The sequence below is a fragment of the Cyprinus carpio genome, chromosome A1 (genome assembly GCF_018340385.1).
Source record: "Cyprinus carpio isolate SPL01 chromosome A1, ASM1834038v1, whole genome shotgun sequence".
NCBI lineage: Eukaryota > Metazoa > Chordata > Actinopteri > Cypriniformes > Cyprinidae > Cyprinus > Cyprinus carpio.
Window position 1 is genome coordinate 9,870,160 of NC_056572.1, and position 26,821 is coordinate 9,896,980.

General features: G+C 35.4%; 1 protein-coding gene across 4 annotated transcripts in view; it reads left to right on the forward strand.

The window, feature by feature from the left end:
• Positions 1–26,821, forward strand: part of LOC109060930 (partitioning defective 3 homolog B-like) — a 171,993-nt gene that overhangs the window by 41,759 nt on the left and 103,413 nt on the right. For 2 of the 4 annotated variants that reach the window (XM_042742648.1, XM_042742791.1), the window contains exon 4: positions 5,218–5,318. In XM_042742648.1, coding sequence (XP_042598582.1) covers positions 5,218–5,318 — 101 coding nt within the window. Of the gene's footprint in view, positions 1–5,217; positions 5,319–12,372; positions 12,465–21,047; positions 21,092–26,821 lie in introns of those variants that run through there. The other 2 variants (XM_042742723.1, XM_042742931.1) reach the window with 2 other exon arrangements.

A 26,821-nucleotide genomic window follows, 5' to 3' on the forward strand; every position in this document is an offset into this window, starting at 1 on the left:
CTATCTATCTATCTATCTATCTATCTATCTATCTATCTATCTATCTATCTATCTATCTATCTATCTATTTGCTAAGACTGCAGCAGCGCTCACATGAAGCGCTCATGACTTCATAAGAGGGAAATAGGAAGTTTTGCACTTGAAGACAGCGGAGAAGTGCTATCGCTCAGCACAGTGGAGTGCATCGTTTTGTTAACTTTGTGGTTTTATTTTGAGTCACCTGGGACACGTAACACTTGGCCCTGTCACAATATATTGGTTTACAAATCTATCACTTTTGTCACTCAGAAATTTTCACGCATTTTCATGCTGCACGTATCAGAAGTACGTAGAAATGACGGTAGCGTCATTTTACCTTCGTTGCCCAGTACAGCTGTACTACACCATGTTACAGCACAGTAGCATTATAGCAAACAGGAACTAGTGTATACTACATAGCAATTTAGTGTTGCCGCGTTATTTGAGCGGACTTTGCTTTTCTGGTGAGCATGAGCGTGCATGATTGTAGAGCGCTATATAAATCCCTCATTCATTCAACAGAACGCACAATCATAGAGCGGACGACTGCTAGAGGGAAACTGAAACCTGCGCGCCCATTTTTCTCTTTCGGCTGAAAACCGAAAATGCCATTTATGTACAGTATGTATATATATATATAGAGAGAGAGAGAGAGAGAGAGAGAGAGCGAGAGAGAGAGAGAGAGAGAGAGAGAGAGAGCGAGAGAGCGAGAGCGAGAGCACTAGCATAGCCAGAAAAGACATCTAACTTTATTTTGGAATAAGTTCGCAAAAGTACAGTTTTGTGAAAATCAAACTTAATTTTTTTAGTTTACTTGGTTTACTTTTAAACAAGATAAATGGTGTATGCTTAATTTCATGATAAGTGTGCGACTAATTGTGATTAATCACAGAAAGGCTGTGATTAATTCGATTAAATTTTTTAATCTATTGACAGTCCTAATATGTATTACAGTATTACATATTACAAAGCATACTTTCCTACTGTACTGTATGTCCTGATTGAACTACTGTACATTTTGAATAATTTCTTTTTAATGAAAACAACTGGTAAAAGCATTGTCAATTTAAAAGCAGACTTAAGTATTACTGTTTGTTATAATAAAAGCATTAAAACAAATTTTAGTTATTTACCTTTACACAACTTTAATAAAACAATATGTAATTCTACTTTTTTTTTGTTATAGACTGTTAAAGGCAAACAGTTCTTATTAAAACATTTGATGTGTAGCTTTAGGTCTTTGAATGTCTAACCTTTAGTCTATTAATACTTTAATATTTTCACACTCAAATTCTCTTTATTTTTAGCCTGATTACTTATATTGTGGGATTGGCTCTCTTATTTATTCAGCTGAAAGCACATATTCATAGCACACTCCAAATATCATGCTTTTCCTGGAAGATGAAACCACCAGATGGGTTGTTCCACTCTTGTGTCAGAATAGCCAGTAATTAAAGGTCTTACCTTGAATCGCTCTGGCCTTTACAGATTTCCCACAGATTCTTACCTCTGTTTTTTTAAGGGTCGTAAAACCAAAATTAACGCCTAAAATGAGTTCACATGAAAGATCCTTTAGTGCCAAACTCTACCAGGTTTGGGAAGACTGATTGGAGTTGAGGGAAACTCTTCATCCAGACACTGCACAGATGTAACACTCCTTTATGAGAATTCGTAAACATCACAAAGGTCTGAGAGCTTTCTTATTGTGCGCGTCCTTCATCAGGTCTTTAGGGTGTAGTTAGCGGCTTATGTTGAAGGTCTCATGGTGTAGATAAATGATGGCAATGAAGGTTATGGTTTGAGAGTTGCTCCAAGGTGGCATACACACAGAGCACACACACACACACACACACACACACACACACAAAACTCCTAAAATATAATATTTATGGAAAAGGATACTAAGGTACTAAGAATGAACTCATCTCAGGCCTAAAAAGAGTCTGGGGTACTGTCTAGGTCTCTTTCTTTGGCCTTATCTGTCTGTCTCATATGCACATCAGCATATAAATGCAGAGAAATATAGTTCAATAGCTCATTGATAAATTTAAAGATGGCCCTGATAAGTTGAAATATTGCTCAAAAGGCAAAACCAATGGCTTTCCTAATGAACTAGCAGACGTGTTAAAGATTGCCCTTGGTTCCAGTACCTTATTAAAATGACTGAGTCTAAAAGACGGAACACTGAGTCTGTGTTAATGAACATACTAACTTCACCTGAATGAGAGTTTCTGTGCTAGTGGGATCATACCCAAAAGCCTTTTTGATGATTTCTAGTAGCAGACTGGAGGATATGAGCAGTCTTTGTCTGTTTGACAAAGGAAAATGGTAACTTTTTTTCAAAAACTGTGCTTGATTTATGTATTTTTTTCTCTCTCTCAGTGCTCTTTCCTTTGTCTTTTCAGGGTCAGACTTGCACTTTTTGTTATTTGCGGCTGGCAGAAGTCAGCAGTATTGTGTTCTATCACTTTTACCAGTACATGCACAATAATTAGTTCTTGTCAGTGTAGGAAGCTACTTTAAAATTGTACATTGAAAGTCTTTTATGATCCACAAGACTATTCATAAAAAATATTGTAAAATATTTTTATAATTTTAAATAACGGTTTACTATATGAATATATTTTAAAATGTAATTTATGTAATTATAATAATAATATAATTATAAAATGTAATTTCAAAGCTGAATTTTCAGCATCATTACTCCAGTATTCAGTGCTAATTATCCTTCAGAAATCACTCTAATCATTCTAACATGCTAAAAAGCTGACAAGAAACATTTTTTAATATTGTAAATGTTGAAAACAGTTGTGCTGCTTCATATCTTTGTGGAAACTGCAATACATTTTTCAGGATACAAATCTTTTGTAACATTATAAATGTGTTTACTATCACTTTTGATCAATTTAATGCATCTTAAAAAAAAAGAAATAAAAAAATCTCACTTTTCCAAAACAATGTATAAACTTATACACCCTGTTACTACCCTAAAAACATTCTTCCTTATGCAATTTAAAGGTGCTGTTTTTAAGTTTTGACCCTACTAAAGCATAAAAATACCATAATATGTTTGCAGATATTTAAGAAATATGCTAAGTTAACATATTTGTTTATCTGTAAAACAATGCCACAGTCAGTTATTCTCCTTTGAAAATGTTCGTTCCGGGCCAGAATGTCTGTCGTTGTTTTGGTTTGTTTAACCCGCCCACTGCCGGTTTATCCAATTATATTGCGGCATCTCGGGTTGCCAGTTACTGGAAAACACAGCGTAATTTTTTATTAATCGTCAAGTGCGCTCGTTCCTGTTGGTGTCGTCAATCTGGCAACCTGAGTGTGTGTCAAGTCTGAGGTCAAGTAGGAGGAGGGGCCGGGTGTATGTCCAATATTTTGAATTTGGATTGCAATACCTAGGTCAACCACTTGGTGCCAATCCTACAAACAGCATCTTTAAGGAAGCAATATCTTTTTTTTATTTTTTATTTAGGCAATCAGAGCAGTATTTATCTGAAGAAAAAAAAAACTACAAAAAAAAAACCCTAAACTAATTGCAACTAATAAAGAATAAGGGGAAGCATTTGTGTTTACAGACCTGTTGTTAAATTTAGCTTGAACTTTTTCTTTACATATAAAAAAAGAGCACTTTAATAAGTACCAAAATGAAGGTGAATGACACATAATCTGATTAAAAAAAGAAAAGAAAAGAAAACAACTATGTAGCATAAATAGCTAACCTCTGTAGTACACACTGTCATTCATTAGGATGAATGAAATTGCTCAAGACTGCATAGGCTCTAGTTGTTAACATGTAAATGTAGGACAGTCAAATGCTAATGAGCTCGTTAGTGTGGTTACTGTTTCTGAATTAGTCATTTTAGCTACTTAGTATATATTTTTCATATATCTCAGCTTCGTATATATACATGGTTCATAAAACGCCTTTTCCCTGTGGTAAAAAAACCCTGTTTCTTATGATTCAGCTCATGCAACTCTTTCACCAGCAGTGACCTTGCTACCAGAGATGTCACAGTGTCTCCGGCCTTATCTCAGGAGGATTTGGAGATCCTCTTCAGTATGGAGGCCAAGGACATTCTGTTGTACAGTGCTAATATGAAACTCCCTCATTGCATTTTTTCCGTAGTATTATTTTGTTCCTGTAAAAGACAGAGCTGCTTTTGACGGATCTAGCATCCTGTTCCCATAGCCGTTTTGAGCCTAGTGATGGCTCCAGCACTTTGGCTGTTGTCCCTATTATGGAAACCAGACAAATATGTGTGATGGGAGATGTTTGGCAGGACTGATAATGTGTACAGAAAGCTGCTCTGACTCATTCAGATGTCTTTGTGTTTGTGTTCCGTGAGACTGTATTGTTCTGCTTTCATGTGGCGAGTTTAGTGTGATTTAAATTGTGTTTAAATGATCTAATGTGTGTCTGAAAATGAAAACACTCTTGGTGCTGTTCAAAAACGGTTTATACCATTATTCAATTTGATCTTCTCAGACAGACAAGTGCTGGTCAAACACTTTTTGCTTTCATTTTCAGAGACACATTAGATCATTTAAACACAATTAAAATCACACTTGAAAGCAGACAATGAGACATAAAAATAACAGCTCAAATGTACTTATTTTATGCTACAGTTATTCAAAGATCATATGAACTAGTATTGTCTTTACTTACAAAAATGGTAATACTTCTGACATTTACTGTGCTGCTACAGTGGTATTGTTTGAAGCACTATGTAAATGCCATGGCACATAAAAATTATAATTATACATTTCCAAGGTTATTATTGTTAACTGAAACTAAAACATTACTTAAAATGATCATTAACTGAAATAAAATATAAATTATTATAAAATGAAATAAAATAAAATATATAAAAAAAACCTTACTTATTTTATTTCAGCTAGTTGCCACAGCACAAAGGTAACATTTCTCATTTTTGTTTAGTTTAGGTTGCAATAAAAAATTGACATAATAAAAAAGGCTAATAAAAATGACAAAAAAAACCCCACAAAATTAAAATGGAATATATTAATTAAATCTAATTCAAAGTATTAACAAAACCTATCTCAGTGATATTAAAATAACAATGTTTGGTCAAAAGTCATAACATTTTATACTTAACCTAGGTTTTAAAATGCAGTATGATTCTATTTTAGATTTAAAAATGTATTCTTTGACTTTTTCCCCATCAGCCACACCTCTATCCGTGCGAAGCAGCAGCGACCCCGCCCTCGCCCCACCCCTGGATATCATTTCACAGGACCCTGAGGACCCCAGCAGACCCCAGTCCACTGTGAGTGAACACACACCACATACTGATGTTTGATGGGAGTGTCTGGGAAAGTGTCAACTTTCTTTTTTTCAGTTCAGTTACAGTAAATGAAAGCCAAATTTGTATTGTGCTTTTGGAAGAAGCAAAACAAGACTACTTTTGAGTCTGTGTTCTTCTGATGTATCCTGTCGTTGTTTGCAGGATTTCCACTGAACACTCAACATTCATGGTCATATTGTGTTTGTGCTTAAGTTTGACCTTTTACTGTAGCTCTGCCATCATTATCTTACTTTCTTCCATGATTGTTTTCATCAACAAAGCTTTTACTCTCTCTGTATGTCGCTCTTTCATTCTTTGTGTTTGAGGTCATCTATTAAACAGCTCTATTTGCTCTCACATTTAGACAGACAGACATCACACATACTACTGCTCAAAAGTTTAGGGTCAGTAAGATTTTTTTTCCCTAATATTTTTATTTAACGAGAAGGTGTTAAATTGATCAAAAGTAGAGACATTTATAATTTCACAGTAGATTTTAGTTTCAAATAAATTGTGTTCTTCTGTTTTTCAAAGAATCCTAAAAAAAAAAACATTTTTCCACAAAAATGTTAGACAGCACAACCAATTTCTACATTAATAATAAGAAATGTTTCTTGAGCAGCAAATCAGCATATTAGAGTGGTTTTTGAAGAATCATGTGACACAAGACTGGAGTAATGATGCTGAAAATTCAGCTTTGCATCTCAGGAATTAGTTATTTTAAATTGTAACAATATTTCTGTTTTTATTGTACTTTTCATCACATAAATGCAACCTTGGTGAGCAGAAGAGAGGTTTTCGAAACCATTTAAAAATCTTACCAACCCCAAACTTTTGAATTATAGTGTAAGTTTCAATATGAGTGAACAGTGTTTAGGACTTTGCTGTATGTGCTCTCAGTGCCTCGGAGTCACACAGAAAGCCAATGCAGCTTATTTTAATTCTGAGTGTGACATTTACTAAATTGTAGCACTTTCAGGCTCTTGGAAACTGCTCAGTGTATTAAGATTACATACATAAAACTGTCCAATATCTCTTAAATATTAGCATCAAACGGAAAAAGAAAGTGTATGTCCCAGATTGCTCTGAGTGACAGTAATCATTGCAGTGCACTGCTCAATGACAGGGTGAGGACACACTAATGCATCAACGACAGCACTTAGTGAGGGTTCATAAATAAATGCTTATTCTCTCTGCACCCAAATAAATATCTGCTTCTGTCAGTGCCACCGCTGCAGATTCCAATTCCTCCTGCAAGACTTCTTCAGCACTCTTACGAATCAGGTGACACATGTAAAGGTTTCTTAAAGACTCTAGTTCCAGACACAATACCAGTACTGCACTGTGATTTTTTTTTTTTTGCTAGTCAGAACGTGATTTATACAACTAAGATGTGTTCCTGGATCAACATTTCTATCAATCAATCAATGCCTAGTCAGAGGCCGGCTTAACCTTAGATGATAGGAAGGGTATTTCTAGTGATGCACTGGAAAATCTGGACCAGACCTGATAAGTCTGAACCCCACTGAAAATGAAATTAAATTAGCCTTTCAATTTCATTAATGTTATAATAATTTACATTATGCCATACATATGCATTTGTCACTTTTTGATCTCGAAAATTAAAGCTACAGGTTAAAATCTTGGGTTGAGTAAGATTTTATAATGTTTTTGAAAGAAGTCTCTCACCAAGGATCAAATTTATTTGTTAAAAAAATACAAAGAAAGAAAGAAAGGACGGAAGACCAAAAAAGGCAAACCAACAAACCAAGGAAACAAGCAAACTATTGAAAGTTTAAGTTATGTTTAAGCAAAAAAAAAACAAGAAAAAAAAACAAAATACATGAACAAACCAAACAAACAAATTAACGAAAGAAAAAACAAATTAATGATGAAAAAAGACAAACTAATAAACCAAGGAATCAAGTAAACTGTCAAAACAAACAAAAATAAACCATGAATAAACCAATAAAAAATGAATAACAAACAACGTAAAGATAAGAAAGACAAAAGGAAAGAAAGCAATAAACCAAAGAAACAAGCAAACTTTCGAAACAAACAAAAAATAAGCGACAAATGAACCAATTAAAGAATAAATAAATGAACAAACAAATAAATTAACAAAAGAAAGAAACAAACAACAAAAGATCAGAAAGGCAAACCAAAGAAACAAACAAACTAGCCAAACAAACCAAGAATAAACCAACCCATGAATAAATGAATGAACAAACAAAACAAACAAGCAAACAATAATCCCCCCAAAAAGGTAAACCTAACAAAACAAGGAAACAAGCAGGGATGGGCAGTATTTAAAAGATGTATTTGAAATACAAAAGCATGCAAGAAATGCACCCTCCTCCCAACATTTATCATGTGAGCTGCAGCTGTACAGCTCCATTCAGCATTGAGTGAGTGACTTTACTGGAATACGATTTAAAACTTGTCGATTAATGTTAAAATAGTGCATCATTCAGGTTTCCCTTCAGTTAACATGAGAAAGAAGAAACGAGCACCGAATAGTGTTAGCCAGTCAGTTTTGAGAGTTATTCAGTTGTTATTTTTTATCAAATAGCTAGTCCAAATGTGTTTAAAGCATTAGTGCATGTTAGGCCTGGGTGATATGACAATACATATTGTGGCAATGATATAAAGTGTGAATCGACTGAACTTTTTTAAAATCGTTTACATAGATAGGCCTATCGGGGTAAGCAAATATATCCATGCAGCCTTTAGTGGGCAGGAATATTTGGAACATTGGAGTGGAAAAAGAAGCATGAATAAATGAGCAATAGAATGTGATGTGCTTGGTGCAGAGTGGAACACCAACACGTAGGCCTACACTTTTGACTTAAAGGCCTTTTCACACGGGACACAGCAAGTGGTGGAATCACCGCACTGCTCCTGATTTCTGTCGTAGTGGAAGCGGTTTGTGCAGTTGAAGCCTTGCTCATACTTTCGCCTGGCTCTACGCCGCAAACCTGCTGACTGCCCGCTCCTTCCTAAACGGGCGAGGCTTTTATACTTGATGCGCTCACCGTTGTATAATTCTGTGAAACAATAGGGTGCGACTCGGAATAATTGTTCTCCAAACCATCAGAAAGCAGCAGTGGGAGGAAGTAGTTTGCAGAGTAGTTTGTCAAACAGTCATTTCATTAAAGAAGTTTGTGAATAAATGGATTTTTTTTTCACATATAAACTGATTACGTTGTGTTCCATGTTAATGTAGAGACAAAATAATTAGGTTAATCAATGTCTGTCATCAACAGTTTAATTTGTGAAGACACTGATGAATGGTTTACCATCAGTTTTATTTGTGAATTCATCAGGGGAAGTTGTGGCCTGACGGTTAGAGTGTTGGACTTGCAATCCAAGGGTTGTGAGTTCGAGTCTCGGGCCGACAGGAATTGTAGGTGGGGGGAGTGAATGTACAGCGCTCTCTCCAACTTCAATACCACGACTGAGGTGTCCTTGAGCAAGGCACCGAACCCCAATCTGCTCCCCGAGCGCCACAGCATAAATGGCTGCCCACTGCTCTGGTGTGTGTTTTCACGGTGTGTGTGTGTGTTCACTGCTGTGTGTGTGCACTTTGGATGGGTTAAAAGCAGAGCACGAATTCTGAGTTTGGGTCACCATACTTGGCTGTATGTCACGTCACTTTAAACAATCTTAAGATTTTGTTTTATTGTTTGTAAAAAAACAAAAAAAAAAAAAAACCTTTGAGCAAATAGTATTAAATGCTATCTAAATGAATTCTAATTTAAAAATTAGAATTTTAGATAAACTTTCTCATTTGATTAAACTTTATATAAAACAACATAAACTTAACATGAAATAAATATGCTTTTTTTGGTTTGTTTTTTATATTCTAAGAGGTATGTAAAATGAAAACAAAAGTTTCTAAACAGTTATACACATCGAAATGTGTGTTTGTTTGTTTGTTTGTTTGTGTTTTCCTCCAGAATAGTTCCAGATAGATTTCAGCCTATAGGGATTCCTGCAATGGATGGCCAATATCACATGTATTTTGTGTATTTTCTATATATATATATATATATATATATATATATTAAACACACATTTTCATGTATTTATGCCCATCTCTGGAAACAAGTAAGCTACCGAAATAAACAAAGAATGAACCAATCAATGAACAATCAAATTAAGAAAGAAAGAGAAAGAAAGAAAAAACAACCATCCAACAAGAAACAAACAAAAACAAACAGTGAACAAAGCGAATGTCCCCAGATCATAGCATTGTACAAAAATCAATTAAAGGTCCTGGGTGTTTATTAGATCACTGACCATAATTACACATTCATGTTTATATGTGCTGATAATCATCTTGTGACCAACAAATCGGGGGAGAGAATCACCATACCACACTCATAATTACCCGGCTCTCCTGTACATACAGCTGTGATGTAAGAAAGAGCTCAGCAGCTCAGCGAAACTCCTCAAATCATTTAACGGTGTGCTGTGCTTCACTGGAGGAGAGCGCCGGCTGTGAGCTTGAGCTCCTGGGATAAATGATAAGGGACTGGGAGAGGTTCAGGGTTCCCCTTCCCTTCCCTGCCATAACATGAACATGAAGCTCAGAGTTCCTCCAGGGAGTTTTCAGAAAGGAATCGCATTAGATCAGAAACTGCAGTGTGTACTTCAGACCCGTGATTTACACAAGTAAGACAATGCGTTTTGATCTGATAGTCCTGGAACAACCTGCTGAGGATCATTAAAGAAATTATTCATGACCCTAAACCTTATCTTAAAATCTGATCTGGTCTGGTTATGGAATATTGTTCCAGGACTAAAAAGGACTTATTCTAGTAGGTTTGGTTTGATTCCATATTAAGCCTGGAACAATATTGCAATGAACTATTCAAGACTTTTGTTTCGGATCAAATCACAAACTTTGCAGAGAAAAAGCAGCCTGTACATGAAAATCATATTTACAATAAATGCTTACTGATGGATGAAGTTGTGTTAAAAGCAAAGCATTAAATGGCTAATATATCATGCTATATGCGTATAGTATGGTACCCCAAGGTACTTTAGAGAATGCCATAGTATTACTAAGGCACCATGGCACTCTTAACAGTTTGGGTTAATGTCTTTTTGTCTAGGTCTTATGTTAGAATTTGTGCTGAGTTATCATGTACAGTAGATTGATGATCAGGCTTTGCTGTTGTATTATCTGCCAGCTCCACAGCTAGATGGATGGATGGAGGATGAGATGGACTCAAAGGTCATGGAGAAACACACATTTGTGATGCAAAATCCAAAACACACACACACACACACACACTCTCTCGCTCTCTCTCTCACCACACTCTCTCTCTCTCTCTCTCTCTCTCTCTCTCTCTCATTGGGCTTTGACATTTATTCAATTGCTGTATTCCCAAGAGTTTACTCACCACTTATAAGTCTTATGTAAACAGGCCACACACCCCGAGAGCCAAGGACACATATTTAATATAGACTCCGCTCGTATGGCGGATGCGTGTGACCGTGAAAGTTTTACTGTGTTTACTTCAAGCCTATTTAGGTTTTTTTTGGGATCATAATCCCCCCCTCCACCCCCGTTCTATTTAGTTTCCACCAAAACTGCTATACTGTATTTTCCAGAATGTAGTTTTTTTTAATCTTCTTTTTTTTAATAAGCGGTGACTTATATAATGCAATTAATGTCAAGTGCACAGAACAGGTTAGTATTGGTGCCGAATGAGCTCAGTACGTGAGCCCAGGTTTGTTTGTGGAGAGCATTTCAAACACCAGTAGATTAATTTTTCTTAAACATGTGTTTTGACTTGCCGTTTATAATAAATGTTGTTTATAATGAATGCTATAATTTGTTTTTGTTTTTTTGTATTGTTTGTGTATATTTTTAAATCCTGTTCTGACTACACTTAAATATAAAGAATTTGTTGTATGTATTATTTCATTTACCAGTATTTTACATTATATTTAATTGTAATAATAAAATGTGACTTATACAACATATGTTCTTTTAACAATGCAATTTTGACTTGTTTTCTAAAAAAAATACTATACTTACTACAACCACAATAATTCATTATGGAACTCCTTCAATAGTCAGAGTCTTTGAGATTTCTTTTGCAGTGGTGGCCATTTTCATTGTTATTTTATTTATATTGTATTTTAAGACACACCAGATTTTTATCAGTAAAAACAGTGAAATATTATTGCAATTTAAAATTTCTATCATAATATATTTTAAAATGTCGTTTTTTCCTGTGATGCAAAGCTGAATTTCAGCATCATTACTCCAGTCTTCATGGTCACATGATCCTTCATTAATCATTCTAATATGCTGATTTGCTGCTCAAGAAACATTTCTTATTATTATCAATGTTGAAAACATGAAGTCAGAAACTATAGTAACTTTTTCTGCTTTCCCTTTTCCAAACTGTTATGTCATCAGACCATCTCTCCATTAAAGTCTCTCTATGTCTCAGTCGTTGCCCTCATGTCTGCACTCAATAAAGAAGGGAGATGCACATTAACAATAGCCCCACTGCTTCTGCTGCCCCAGTGGCCCTCAGGAGCATGTGGCCTAGCGGGGGATAATCACTCTCTACTCAGATAATCTAGGTCACTTTTTTGTGTTTGCTGCGTCCCGTGAAGGGGGAGGGGGGGTGTAGGGTCCCATGTGTTTGTGTGCGTGTTGGGTGGAGAACAGGGTACATTCTTGACCATCATTAGTGGCGGCTTCACTGTGAGGAAAGTGGACCTTCCCTTTTACGGTGAATCATTTAGTTTTTCTTTATCTTTGTGTTTGTTTTCTATTCATTTGCTTTTTTATCTGTTTTGATCGCTGTCCCCGGATGAGATATTAATCATTTAAAAAGAAGTGAAAGGCAGTGAGAGGTTGACGTCAAGGACACAATTACACTATTTCAGTGCAGAACTGTTCAACCACGTTGGCATGGTTCTCAGTATGGAACATTGAAGCTTGGTGTGGTTGTTTTGGGTGCTCTAGCGAAATGAAGTCATGGTGAGTGTATATTTGTCTTGACAGGGTGTTGGTCATGCAACCACTGTGAAGGGAGGAGCCATGGACCAAACCAAGGTGGATGTCCCAAACTCCAAGACTGGGCAATTCAACTTAAGGTGAGGAAGTTTGTGTATGCATATATACATGATTGTGTATGTGCACTCATAAGGTTGGGGTAAATTAATAATAATAATTCAGTAATCAGTGCAAGCAGCAATCTGTCCTGAGATTACTTTGGATATTTATATTGCGAAAAGCTCTTTGTTGGCAGATTAAGGTTATTTAAGTGTGTGTGTGTGTGTGTGTGTGTATGTGGGGCCCCGTGTGTTTTGGACATGAGGTCTTTGCATATATATATATATATATATATATATATATATATATATATATACATACATATATATATACATACATATAAATAATTTTTTAATGCTTTTTCTCTTCTACAATATACTTTTTTATAATCAGCTTGAATATTTAATTTGACTGATAACTGATATTGTTTCTGTAAATGCCACACAACCTTATTGTGATATTTTTATAAGAGCCTTGTTTAACAAGAGTTTTAACCTTGTAAAGCACTTTTATATCCATTGAACCATATAATATAATATTTCAACAATTTATCCATGTTTAAGAGTCAGGCTTAATGTCATGCGTTTATTCTGTTTTAAATGAGCCTTTTAATGCTTATAGAAGCAGCTTTTCTTGTTGAAATTCTTATCAAGTTGAAGTAATGAAAACGGCTAAACTGATCTCAGCCTGTATGGTTTGGCTCTTCTGAGCGTTGTGATTTCAGTAGATGATTTCATGTTGAGATATACAAGTAGCACAAGAGCTTATGTGTATATATCGTCATTCTCGGTCTTAATATGTACATTTGTTGCCATAGTCACAGAACGGGAGGCGTACCTACATCACGTTTTCTCCATTCGTGCCTCTTATCTCCGGTCATGTGACCTCATCTCTTCTCCTGGAGAGAGAGATGAAGTTTATCTCTCGCCTCTCTTCACCGCCTCTGTCAATCAGTATTACTGATGCACACACACACACACACACACACACACACACACACACAGCGCACACACACACCACACACACACACACACCACACACACACACATACTTTTACAGCTCATTAAAGATTGGAGTGCTCTACAGTACTGCGTCACCTCCGCTCAAGCCCCTCAGGTCCATCTGGGATTCAATCAAGTTTCAATAAGAGTTCTTATTTAGGTTCTGTGTATTCTGAGAGATAAAATCATTTCATATTCCTGCCAAATATAACCTTTTTTTTTTTTTTTTTTTTTTTTTTTTTAGGTCTAGTCTTCATATTAATGTAAATTTTTTTCAGCTCGACATGGATATTAGCTCTGGGTAAAGTCGGATAAGATGCCACTGAATTTGACACAAATGAAAATGGGGCTTTGAGGCACCAGTAGAGTGCATTGACTGTTCAGCCAACAAATATTGAAATATGTCTCTCCATAAATGTCCAGTGGACAGAAACTGTGGAAAATATTACTGAATGGTCTGTACTTTGGTCCCTCAATCACAGATTTAGTTTTTAATACATTTTTTTATGATTTACACATGGTATTACCAAAGCAACCACACAAATAATAGTGACAAAAAAGAAATAAAAATAAAAAAGAAATCTAGTCTCAGATATACTTTGGATGCTTCTAGGCTATTGGAGTTTTTTGACTGTTTTATCATCCATCAGGCAAATGTTGTAAGTTTATAATGCAAGTTTATTTAAATTTAGGCAAGAATAATATTAAACACCTTAGAAAGCACCAAAAATAAAATACAATCATGCAAATATTAAAATAATAATAAAAATAACTTAAAAATAAATATAAAATAAATTATTATTATTTTTTGCCTTTTTTATCATCAGCCAGGCATATATTGTATATCTGTAATATGAGATTGTTCAAATTCAAGCAAGCGTAATCACAAAACACCTTAGAAAATGCCACAAATACAATAAAGTCAAATAATAAAAAATACAAAACAGATTAAATGATAAAAATGCAAATGTTTATACACACAATATATATATATATATATATATATATATATATATATATATATATATATATATATATATATATATACACAGTACAGACCAAAAGTTTGGAAACACTACTATTTTTAATGTTTTTAAATAGCTCATCAAGCCTGCATTTATTTGATCAAAAATACAGAAAAAAAATTTAATATTGTGATATATTACTACAATTTAAAAATAATTGTTTTTAAATTTATTATACTTTAAATTATCATTTATTTCTGTGATGCAAAGCTGAATTTTTAGGATTTTTAGGAATTTTCACATGATCCTTTAGAAATCATTCTAATATGATGATTCATTATCAAAAGTTGGAAACAGTTCTGCTGCTCTAATATTTTTTCAGAACATGTGATACTTTTTTTAGGATACTTTGATGAATAAAAAGTAAAAAAAAAAAAAAAAGAAGCTATTGTTTTAAAATATAAATATTTTGTAATAACAATATACACTACTGGTCAGTAATTTGGGGTCAGTAAAGTTTTTCTTCTTTGTCAGTAAATAAAATCAATACTTTTTATTCAGCAAGGATGTGTTAAATTGATAAAAAGTGATAGTAAAGAAAATATATTATTAGAATATATATTATTAGATTTTTATTTTTATTTTGAATAAATGCAGTTCTTTTTAACCTTTTATTCATCAGATATATTAGACAGTAGAACTGTTTCCAACACTCAATAATAAATCAGAATATTAGAATGATTTCTTAAATGATCATGTGATAGACTGGATTGTTACATGTGACACTGAAGGCTTAAGTAATGATGCTGAAAATTCAGCTTTGCATCACAGGAATAAATTATTTTTTTTTAAGTATATTCAAATAGAAAACTATTATTTTAAGTTGTAATAATATTTCACAATATTACTGTTTTTTTCTGTATTTTTGTTCAAATAAATGCAGGCTTGATGAGCAGAAGAAACTTCTTTCACTTCTTTTGGTCTGTATATATATATATATATATGTATATATATATAAAAACATAAAATTAAACATAAACGAAATATAAAACAAAACATTCAGCAAGACATTATTGGCATACATGACTAGTGTAGGTTTAGTCAGTTTCTGACGGCGTCTGACTCATGTGAAATTTGTTCTTTCATTTCTTTTTCAGATAATTTGTTGAATTGTGGTATGGGACTAGAAGTGTATTCAGGAAGTATTTTCCTCTTTTATCTTGAAATTGATGCCAGGAATAGAGAAAGTGTTTTTCCCTCTTTGACACTCTCTCAGCGCACACAAAAACACACTCTCTGTTGTGTCGTGCTTTTGTGGGTGTGTGAGCAGTAATAAGCTCTGCATCTGTCTGATGAGCTGCTGCCAGTCTCAGTTTTATTCATGTAAATTCATGGACGCTCTGTGCTACACTGGGCACATGCAAATTGGCAGAGGGGTTTTATTTTTGGGGAGGAATGCAAATATAGGAGAGGAGGTTTTATTTTTGTGGTGATGAACTCTGCAGATCAAGCCTTGCGGAAGGAAAAAGAATGTTGCCTGATCTCACTAGCTGGTTGAGTTTGTTTGTGTGTATTGATAGTTTGCATCATTGTTTAGCAGATGTGACAGTGTTTCATAATGTCACATTGACAGTAGTCTGTAACTAGACTGTCAGCAGAAAGTCACATGGAAGTTTATTCAGGTGCCCACATAACCAGGAATGGTCTGTCTGACCGATATTGACAAACCAGTTTGTTTTTTACATGACATTTAGGGGCCAATACAGTTGAAATTTGGATGTACAGGGCTCAACGCTAAGGAAAATTTTTCTTCTGTTGTTCAAATTTTTACTTGCCCTGCCAATATTTTCCATGGCACTGCCACAAAAAAAAAAAAAAAAAAAATATTCTGTTATCATTGTTTTTTAACCCCGTTATCTTTTATTCTAATAAATAAGCATATATGACCCCAAAATTTTAGATATCAATAAAATTTTACTAATTTCGATACCACAGCAAAAACTACTAGCCTACCAAATATAAAATTCAAACATTATTAAAGACAAGTGAACAGTCAGTAAATGAGAACAAATAAACCAATGACAAGCAATAGCACAAATGAATATATAGAACAAAGATAGAAATTAAATGACCGCTTTAGGAAAAACAGCAGATGGGTTGATTGAAAACGCAAAACGCAAATTCTCTGACAGCAGGTGGTGCTTGTGGAACAGCACAGCGTTTCCTTGGTTTACAGCTGTAAACAAAGCAGTTGCACTTATTAACAGTAAAATGCATTATACTGAGGCAAGATGAAAAGAAAACTAAGTACATTCTTCTTAAGACAGTCACTTCCATACAGAGATACATTTCATATAAATCCCCAATTCAATATTTAGGATTTCTTCCAGTATTTCACGCATTGTGAACAGTGAGCTGCTCTGCCAGCTGTATATTTTCTTTACTTTGTGTCCACTTCACCAACTCTGCCTCTGTTAAATGTACAGTTTACACACTTTGTAATATCGTTTATTTATTTATATATGTAATATCTGTACTCCACTTTATAAATTAAATATAGATTAATCCATTGTTAAAGCTACAAAGTTACTTGCATGTAGTTGTCTTTCGCGTCTTGCTTGAATGCTTTAAAATCACTTGAATTTTTAAATTAGCAAGGCAATTAGCAAGTGACAAATTCGTCAACTGTTCCGAACGTCTTTCAGCCTGGGCCATCAGGCAGTCCTTATTGTCCTTATTGTCGAGCCCTGGGATGTAACTCTGAGAATAAAACAGAATTTACATTTAGGTATGTATGTAAGATTTAGGTACTGTAAATGTGTATCTATATACGTAGACAAGTTTTGAGGTCAGAGTTTGTTTTTTTTAACTTCTTTCTTTTTTAAAGGGGTCATATGATGTTGCTAAAAAGAACACATTTTGTTGTGTATTTGGTGTAATGCAATGTGTTTATGCGGGTTTAAAGTTTAAAAAAAAAACATTATTTTCCACATAATGTACATTCTTGTTTCTCCTCTGTACCCCGCCTTTCTGAAGCACGTGATTTTTTACAAAGATCATCATTCTGCAAAAAAGCGAGGTGTACGCTGATGTAAGCCAGTTATCCAGTGCATTGTGATTGGCCAAATTCCTCAAGCATGTGATGGGAATGTTACCCCCTTACTACTTACTGTGATGTTGTGTCCTGGCACGACGAGACAAAAACCAATAAAAACCCATTATAAACGAGCGGCATTTGTTGCATCCAGTGGGGAAATTATTACTGATTATAATGACTTATAAGCCCCTTTCACACTGCACGTCGGACCCGGCAAATTGCCGGAACATTGCCGGGTCGACTTCTGTGTGAAAGCAAACACGTCCCGGGGATTGATTCCGGGATTGAACCCGGGTCGGGGGACCTAGTAACATTGCCGGGATGAGCGCTGTGTGAACAAAAGCCAGATCTAATGCCGTGTGCGTAGTGATGACGCGCGTTATCGCGCGACTCTTTTAGCGTGTTTTGAAGGCAGATCAACGTTCGCGACGAAAAAAATATGTGCAAACAAACAGTAACGAAGCAGAGATCAGTTAGTTCCCTTACTTTCCGCGCTGAAGCTGAGATTGTTGCCAGCTTCATTGAAAGGTAACGTGCCTAGCGTTTTCGACTCGTACATTTACACGTCACACCCTGAATCACGTGTCTTTACGGGACCTTTACGGGTTGGTGTGTGAACGCACGCGCATATTCCGGGTTATCATGGCAGTGTGAAAATGCAAAATCTAGCGACCCGGGTACAAATGCCAGGGGGACACCATTACCCGTGTATTTGCCGGAATCGCAAGTGTGAAAGGGGCTATACTGGTCTTTTTGCGTGTTTGCATTGCGTAAAATTGCGCCGCGTAAACATAAAAACAGTGTCTGCATTTGTGATGAGAAGAAACGAAAAACAAGAAGCGCTGCTCTAACCTGCTCAAACTCGTGGGCAAATTCCTTTAAATATGAAAAACGTACTTACAGGCTGTGATCAGAACACACCAGACTGTCCTTTCAAAGTTGGAAGTGCCCCTCTTTTATAGAACAAATGCTTTTGTGCACAGATGGATTGTCGGCTAACCACTGATTTTCTATTTGCTGGTCCCTCCTTTTTGGAAGGCCAAACAAAGTAGTTTCACTTTCACACAACGAAAACACAGCCTCTTCAACAAACATGGCGCAGCGACAACATAAACTCAGCGAGGGGAGAAGAAAAGTTAGCTTCTTTTTTTGCATAATAATTAAAAAAAAAAAAAAAAAAATGTAACTCATCACTTTTCCAAAAACAATGAATAAACTATACACCCCTGTTACTTACCTAAAACATTGTTTCCTTATGCCATTTAAAAAGTATGTATTTAAGTTTTGGACCCTACTACTAAAGCATAAAAATACTGCCATAATATGTTTGCAGATATTTAAGAAATATGCTAAGGTAACATATTTGTTTATCTGGTAATAAAACAAATGTACAGTCAGTTATTCTCCTTTGAAAATGTTGGTTCCGAGGGCCAGAGCGTCTGTCGTTGTTTGGTTTGTTTAACTTTCGCCCTGCGGTTTATCCAATTGTATTAGCGGCATCTGGGTTGCCAGTTGCCCTGGAAAACACAAGCGTAATTTTTTATTAATGATCAGATCAGCTTTTCGTTCCTGTTGGTATGCGCAACCACTTTGGTGTCAATCCTACAAACAGCTCTTTAAGGAAAGCAATATCGTTTTTTTTTTTTTATTTAGGCAATCAGAGCAGTATTTATCTGAAGAAAAAAAAAACTACAAAAAAAAAACCCTAACTTCTGGGTTGCAACCCATAATAAAAAGATTCAGGAGGAAAGCATTTGTCGTTTAACAGACCGTTCCTTACTGCTGTTTCCATGACAGTAGCTTAACTTTTTCTTTTGCATATAAACAAAGAGCACGTTTAATAAGTACCTAAATGGAAGGTGAATGGACACATATCTGATTAAAAAAAGAAAGAAAAGAACACAAACTAGGTAGCATAAGTAGCTCACCTTCTGTAGTACACCCACTGTCAGTCAGGAGGATGAATGAACTATGCTCACGAACTGCATAGCGGTCGAGTTGTTTAACAGGTACAATGTCAGGACAGTCAACTGCTAATGAGCTCATTAGTGTGGTTACTGTTTGCTGCATTCCTCTTTTTAGCTACTTAGTATAGTCATTTTTTTCATATATCCTCAGCGTTCGTATATAGACAGGGTTTCAGAAAAGGCCCTTTTCCTCCTGTGGTAAACAAACCCCGTCTTCGTATGATTCAGCTCATTCTAACTCTTTCACCACAGTGACCTTCCTATCTGCCGCTACCAGCTGTCCACCAGTGTCCTTTCCCGGCCTTATCCTCAAGTAGGATTTGGAGATCCTCTTCAGTTATGGAGCCCAAGCGGAACATTCTTGTTCTGTACATTGCTAATATACACTCCCCTCATTGCATTATTTCCGTTAGTAATTATTGTTGTTCCTGTAAAGACACTGAGCTGCTTATTGACGGTATTCTAGCTCTCCTGTTTCCCCTAGCCGTTTGGACCTAGTGATGGCTCCAGCACTTTTGGCTGTTGTCCCTATTATGAGAAACCAGGAACAAATATGTGTGAGGGAAGATGTTTGCAAAGGACTGATACTTGGTACAGAAAGCTGCTCTGACTCATTCAGATGTCTTTGTGTTTGTATTCCGTGAGACTAGCTATTGGTCTGCTTTCATGTGGCGATTTATCAGTGTGATTTAACTTGTTGTTTTAAAGTAATCTAATGTGTGTCTTAAAATGAAAACACTCTTGGTTGCTGTTCAAAAACGCGTTTTTACCATTATCTCAATTTGATATCTTCCTCAGACCGACAAGTGCTGCGTTCAAAAACACTTTTTGCTTTCGATTTTCCAGAGACACCAGTAGATCATGTAACACACAATTACAACGTCCCCCCCCACACTTTGAAAGCAGACCAAGAGACATAAAAATAACAGACTCATAACTGTACTTATTTTATGCTACAGTTTATGCAAAGATCATATGAACTAGTATTGTCTTTACTTACAAAAATGGTAATCCGTCTGACATTTTACTGTGCTGCTACAGTGGTATTGTTTTGAAGCACTATGTAAATGCCATGGCACATAAAAATTATAATTATACATGTTCCAAGGTTTATTATTGTTAACTGAAACTAAAACATTACTTAAAATGATCATTAACTGAAATAAAATATAAATTATTATAAATGAAATAAAATAAACTATATAAAAAAAAACCTTACTTATTTTATTTCAGCTAGTTGCCACAGCACAAAGGTAAACCATTTCTCATTTTTGTTTAGTTTAGGTTGCAATAAAAAATTGACATAATAAAAAAGGCTAATAAAAATGACAAAAAAAAACCCCACAAAATTAAAATGGAATATATTAATTAAATCTAATTCAAAGTATTAAACAAAACCTATCTCAGTGATATTAAAATAACAATGTTTGGTCAAAAGTCCCATAACATTTTATACTTAACCTAGGTTTTAAAATGCAGTATGATTCTTTTTTAGATTAAAAAATGTATTCGTTGACTTTTTCCCCCCATCAGCCACACCCTCTATCCGTGCGAAGCAGCAGCGACCCCGCCCTCGCCCCACCCCTGGATATCCCATTTCACCAGGACCCTGAGGACCCCAGCAGACCCCAGTCCACTGTGAGTGAACACAACACCACATACTGATGTTTGATGGGAGTGTCTGGGAAAGTGTCAACTTTCTTTTTTTTTCAGTTCAGTTACAGTAAATGAAAAGCCAAATTTGTATTGTGCTTTTGGAAGAAGCAAAACAAGACTACTTTTGAGTCTGTGTTCTTCTGATGTATCCTGTCGTTGTTTGCAGGATTTCCACTGAACACTCAACATTCATGGTCATATTGTGTTTGTGCTTAAGTTTGACCTTTTACTGTAGCTCTGCCATCATTATCTTACTTTCTTCCATGATTGTTTTTCATCAACAAAGCTTTTACTCTCTCTGTATGTCGCTCTTTCATTCTTTGTGTTTGAGGTCATCTATTAAACAGCTCTATTTGCTCTCACATTTAGACAGACAGACATAATAAATAATACTGCTGCTAAAGTTTTTGGTGTGTGTGATTTTTTTTTTCTATTATTTTTTTTTAACGAGAAGGTGTTAAATTGATCAAAAGTAGAGACATTTATAATTTCACAGTGTATTTTTTTTTTTAATAAATTGTGTTCTTCTGTTTTTCAAAGAATCCTAAAAAAAAAAACATTTTTCCACAAAAATGTTAGACAGCACAACCAATTTCTACATTAATAATAAGAAATGTTTCTTGAGCAGCAAAGTCAGCATATTAGAGTGGTTTTTGAAGAATCATGTGACACAAGACTGGAGTAATGATGCTGAAAATTCAGCTTTGCATCTCAGGAATGAATTACATTTAAAAGATATTCAAATAGAAAAACAGTTATTTTAAATTGTAAACAATATTTCTGTTTTTATTTTACTTTTCATTAAATAAATGCAGCCTTGGTGAGCAGAAGAAAGGTTTTCGAAACCATTTTAAAAATCTTTTACCAAACCCAAACTTTTGAATTATAGTGTAAGTTTCAATATGAGTGAACAGTGTTTTAGGACTTTGCTGTATGTGCTCTCAGTGCCTCGGAGTCACACAGAAAGCCAATGCAGCTTATTTTAATTCTGGAGTGTGACATTTACTAAATTGTAGCACTTTCAGGCTCTTGGAAACTGCTCAGTGTATTAAGATTACATACATTAAAACTGTCCAAAATCTCTTAAATATTAGCATCAAACGGAAAAAAAAGAAAGTGTATGTCCCAGATTGCTCTGAGTGACAGTAATCATTGCAGTGCACTGCTCAATGACAGGGTGAGGACACACTAATGCATCAACGACAGCACTTAGTGAGGGTTCATAAATAAATGCTTATTCTCTCTGCACCCAAATAAATATCTGCTTCTGTCAGTGCCCACCGCTGCAGATTCCAATTCCTCCTGCAAGACTTCTTCAGCACTCTTACGAATCAGGTGACACATGTAAAGGTTTCTTAAAGACTCTAGTTCCAGATATAATGCCAGTACTGCACTGTGATTTTTTTTTTTTGCTAGTCAGAACGTGATTTATACAACTAAGATGTGTTCCTGGATCAACATTTCTATCAATCAATCAATGCCTAGTCAGAGGCCGGCTTAACCTTAGATGATAGGAAGGGTATTTCTAGTGATGCACTGGAAAATCTGGACCAGACCTGATAAGTCTGAACCCCACTGAAAATGAAATTAAATTAGCCTTTCAATTTCATTAATGTTATAATAATTTACATTATGCCATACATATGCATTTGTCACTTTTTGATCTCGAAAATTAAAGCTACAGGTTAAAATCTTGGGTTGAGTAAGATTTTATAATGTTTTTGAAAGAAGTCTCTCACCAAGGGTCAAATTTATTTGTTAAAAAAATACAAAGAAAGAAAGAAAGGACGGAAGACCAAAAAAGGCAAACCAACAAACCAAGGAAACAAGCAAACTATTGAAAGTAAAAAAAAACAAAAAAACAAAAACAAGAATGAATCAACTAATACATGAACAAACCAAACAAACAAATTAACGAAAGATAAAACAAATTAATGATGAAAAAAGACAAACTAATAAACCAAGGAATCAAGTAAACTGTCAAAACAAACAAAAATAAACCATGAATAAACCAATAAAAAAATGAATAACAAAACAAACGTAGTAGATAAGAAAGACAAAAGGAAAGAAAGCAATAAACCAAAGAAACAAGCAAACTTTCGAAACAAACAAAAAATAAGCGACAAATGAACCAATTAAAGAATAAATAAATGAACAAACAAATAAATTAACAAAAGAAAGAAACAAACAACAAAAGATCAAAAAGGCAAACCAAAGAAACAAACAAACTAGCCAAACAAACCAAGAATATAAACCAACCCATGAATAAATGAATGAACAAACAAAACAAACAAGCAAACAATAATCCCCCCAAAAAGGTAAACTAACAAAACAAGGAAACAAGCAGGGATGGGCAGTATTTAAAAGATGTATTTGAAATACAAAACATGCAAGAAATGCACCCTCCTCCCAACATTTATCATGTGAGCTGCAGCTGTACAGCTCCATTCAGCATTGAGTGAGTGACTTTACTGGAATACGATTAAAACTTGTCGATTAATGTTAAAATAGTGCATCATTCAGGTTTGTCTTCAGTTAACATGAAAGAAGAAACGAGCACCGAATAGTGTTAGCCAGTCAGTTTTGAGAGTTATTCAGTTGTTATTTTTTATCAAATAGCTTGTCAAATGTGTTTAAAGCATTAGTGCATGTTAGGCCTGGGTGAAATGACAATACATATTGTGGCAATGATATAAAGTGTGAATCGACTGAACTTTTTTAAAATCGTTTACATAGATAGGCCTATCGGGGTAAAGCAAATATATCCATGCAGCCTTTAGTGGGCAGGAATATTTGGAACATTGGAGTGGAAAAAGAAGCATGAATAAATGAGCAATAGAATGTGATGTGCTTGGTGCAGAGTGGGAACACCGACACGTAGGCCTACACTTTTGACTTAAAGGCCTTTTCACACGGGACACAGCAAGTGGTGGGAATCACCGCACTGCTCCTGATTTCTGTCGTAGTGGAAGCGGTTTGTGCAGTTGAAGCCTTGCTCATACTTTCGCCTGGCTCTACGCCGCAAACCTGCTGACTGCCCGCTCCTTCCTAAACGGGCGAGGCTTTTATACTTGATGCGCTTGCTGTTGTATAATTCTGTGAAACAATAGGGTGCAACTCGGGAGTAAATGTTCTCCAAACCATCAGAAAGCAGCAGTGGGAGGAAGTAGTTTGCAGAGTAGTTTGTCAAACAGTCATTTCATTAAAGAAGTTTGTGAATAAATGGTTTTTATAATTCTGTTTTTCACATATAAAACTGATTACGTTGTGTTCACCCATGTTAATGTAGAGACAAAAAAAAAAAAATAAATTAGGTTAATCACTGTCTGCCATCAACAGTTTTATTTGTGAAGACAACTGATGAATGGTTTCATTACCATCAGTTTTATTTGTGAATTCATCAGGGGAAGTTGTGGCCTGACGGCTTTAGAGTGTTGGACTTGCAATCCAAGGGTTGTGAGTTCGAGTTTCGGGCCGACAGGAATTGTAGGTGGGGGGAGTGAATGTACAGCACTCTCTCCACCTTCAATACCACGACTGAGGTGCCCTTGAGCAAGGCACCGAACCCCCATCTGCTCCCCGAGCGCCACAGCATAAATGGCTGCCCACTGCTCTGGGTGTGTTTTCACGGTGTGTGTGTGTGTTCACTGCTGTGTGTGTGCACTTTGGATGGGTTAAAAGCAGAGCACGAATTCTGAGTTTGGGTCACCATACTTGGCTGTATGTCACGTCACTTTAAACAATCTTAAGGTTTTGTTTTATTGTTTGTAAAAAAAATAAAATAAAAACCTTTGAGCAAATAGTATTAAATGCTATCTAAATGAATTCTAATTTAAAAATTTTAATTTTAGATAAACTTTCTCATTTGATTGAACTTTATATACAACAACATAAACTTAACATGAAATAAATATGCTTTTTTTGGTTTGTTTTTTATATTCTAAGAGGTATGTAAAATGAAAACAAAAGTTTCTAAACAGTTGTACACATCGAAATGTGTGTTTGTTTGTTTGTTTGTTTTTTCTCCAGAATAGGTCCAGATAGATTTCAGCCTATAGGGATACTTGCAATGGATGGCCAATATCACCTGTATTTTGTGTATTTTCAATATATATATATATATATATATATATATATATTAAACACACATTTTCATGTATTTATGCCCATCTCTGGAAACAAGTAAGCTACTGAAATAAACAAAGAATGAACCAATCAATGAACAATCAAATTAAGAAAGAAAGAAAGAAAGAGAAAGAAAAAAAAACAACCATCCAACAAGAAACAAACAAAAACAAACCGTGAACAAAGCGAATGTCCCCAGATCATAGCATTGTACAAAAATCAATTAAAGGTCCTGGGTGTTTATTAGATCACTGACCATAATTACACATTCATGTTTATATGTGCTGATAATCATCTTGTGGACCAACAAATCGGGGGGAGAGAATCACCATACCACACTCATAATTACCCGGCTCTCCTGTACATACAGCTGTGATGTAAGAAAGAGCTCAGCAGCTCAGCGAAACTCCTCAAAATCATTTAACGGTGTGCTGTGCTTCACTGGAGGAGAGCGCCGGCTGTGAGCTTGAGCTCCTGGGATAAATGATAAGGGACTGGGAGAGCTTCAGGGTTCCCCTTCCCTGCCATAACATGAACATGAAGCTCAGAGTTCCTCCAGGGAGTTTTCAGAAAGGAATCGCATTAGATCAGAAACTGCAGTGTGTACTTCAGACCCGTGATTTACACAAGTAAGACAATGCGTTTTGATCTGATAGTCCTGGAACAACCTGCTGAGGATCATTAAAGAAATTATTCATGACCCTAAACCTTATCTTAAAATCTGATCTGGGTCTGGTTATGGAATATTGTTCCAGGACTAAAAAGGACTTATTCTAGTAGGTTTGGTTTGATTCCATATTAAGCCTGGAACAATATTGCAATGAACTATTCAAGACTTTTGTTTCGGATCAAATCACAAACTTTGCAGAGAAAAAGCAGCCTGTACATGAAAATCATATTTACAATAAATGCTTACTGATGGATGAAGTTGTGTTAAAAGCAAAGCATTAAATGGCTAATATATCATGCTATATGCGTATAGTATGGTACCCCAAGGTACTTTAGAGAATGCCATAGTATTACTAAGGCACCATGGCACTCTTAACAGTTTGGGTTAATGTCTTTTTGTCTAGGTCTTATGTTAGAATTTGTGCTGAGTTATCATGTACAGTAGATTGATGATCAGGCTTTGCTGTTGTATTATCTGCCAGCTCCACAGCTAGATGGATGGATGGATGAGATGGACTCAAAGGTCATGGAGAAACACATTTGTGATGCAAATCCCAACACACACACACACACACACACACTCTCTCTCTCTCTCTCTCTCTCTCTCTCTCTCTCTCTCTCTCTCTCTCTCTCTCTCATTGGGCTTTGACATTTATTCAATTGCTGTATTCCCAAGAGTTTACTCACCACTTATAAGTCTTATGTAAACAGGCCACACACCCCGAGAGCCAAGGACACATATTTAATATAGACTCCGCTCGTATGGCTGATGCGTGTGACCGTGAAAGTTTTACTGTGTTTACTTCAAGCCTATTTAGGTTTTTTTGGGATCATAATCCCCCTCCACCCCCGTTCTATTTAGTTTCCACCAAAACTGCTATACTGTATTTTCCAGAATGTAGTTTTTTTTAATCTTCT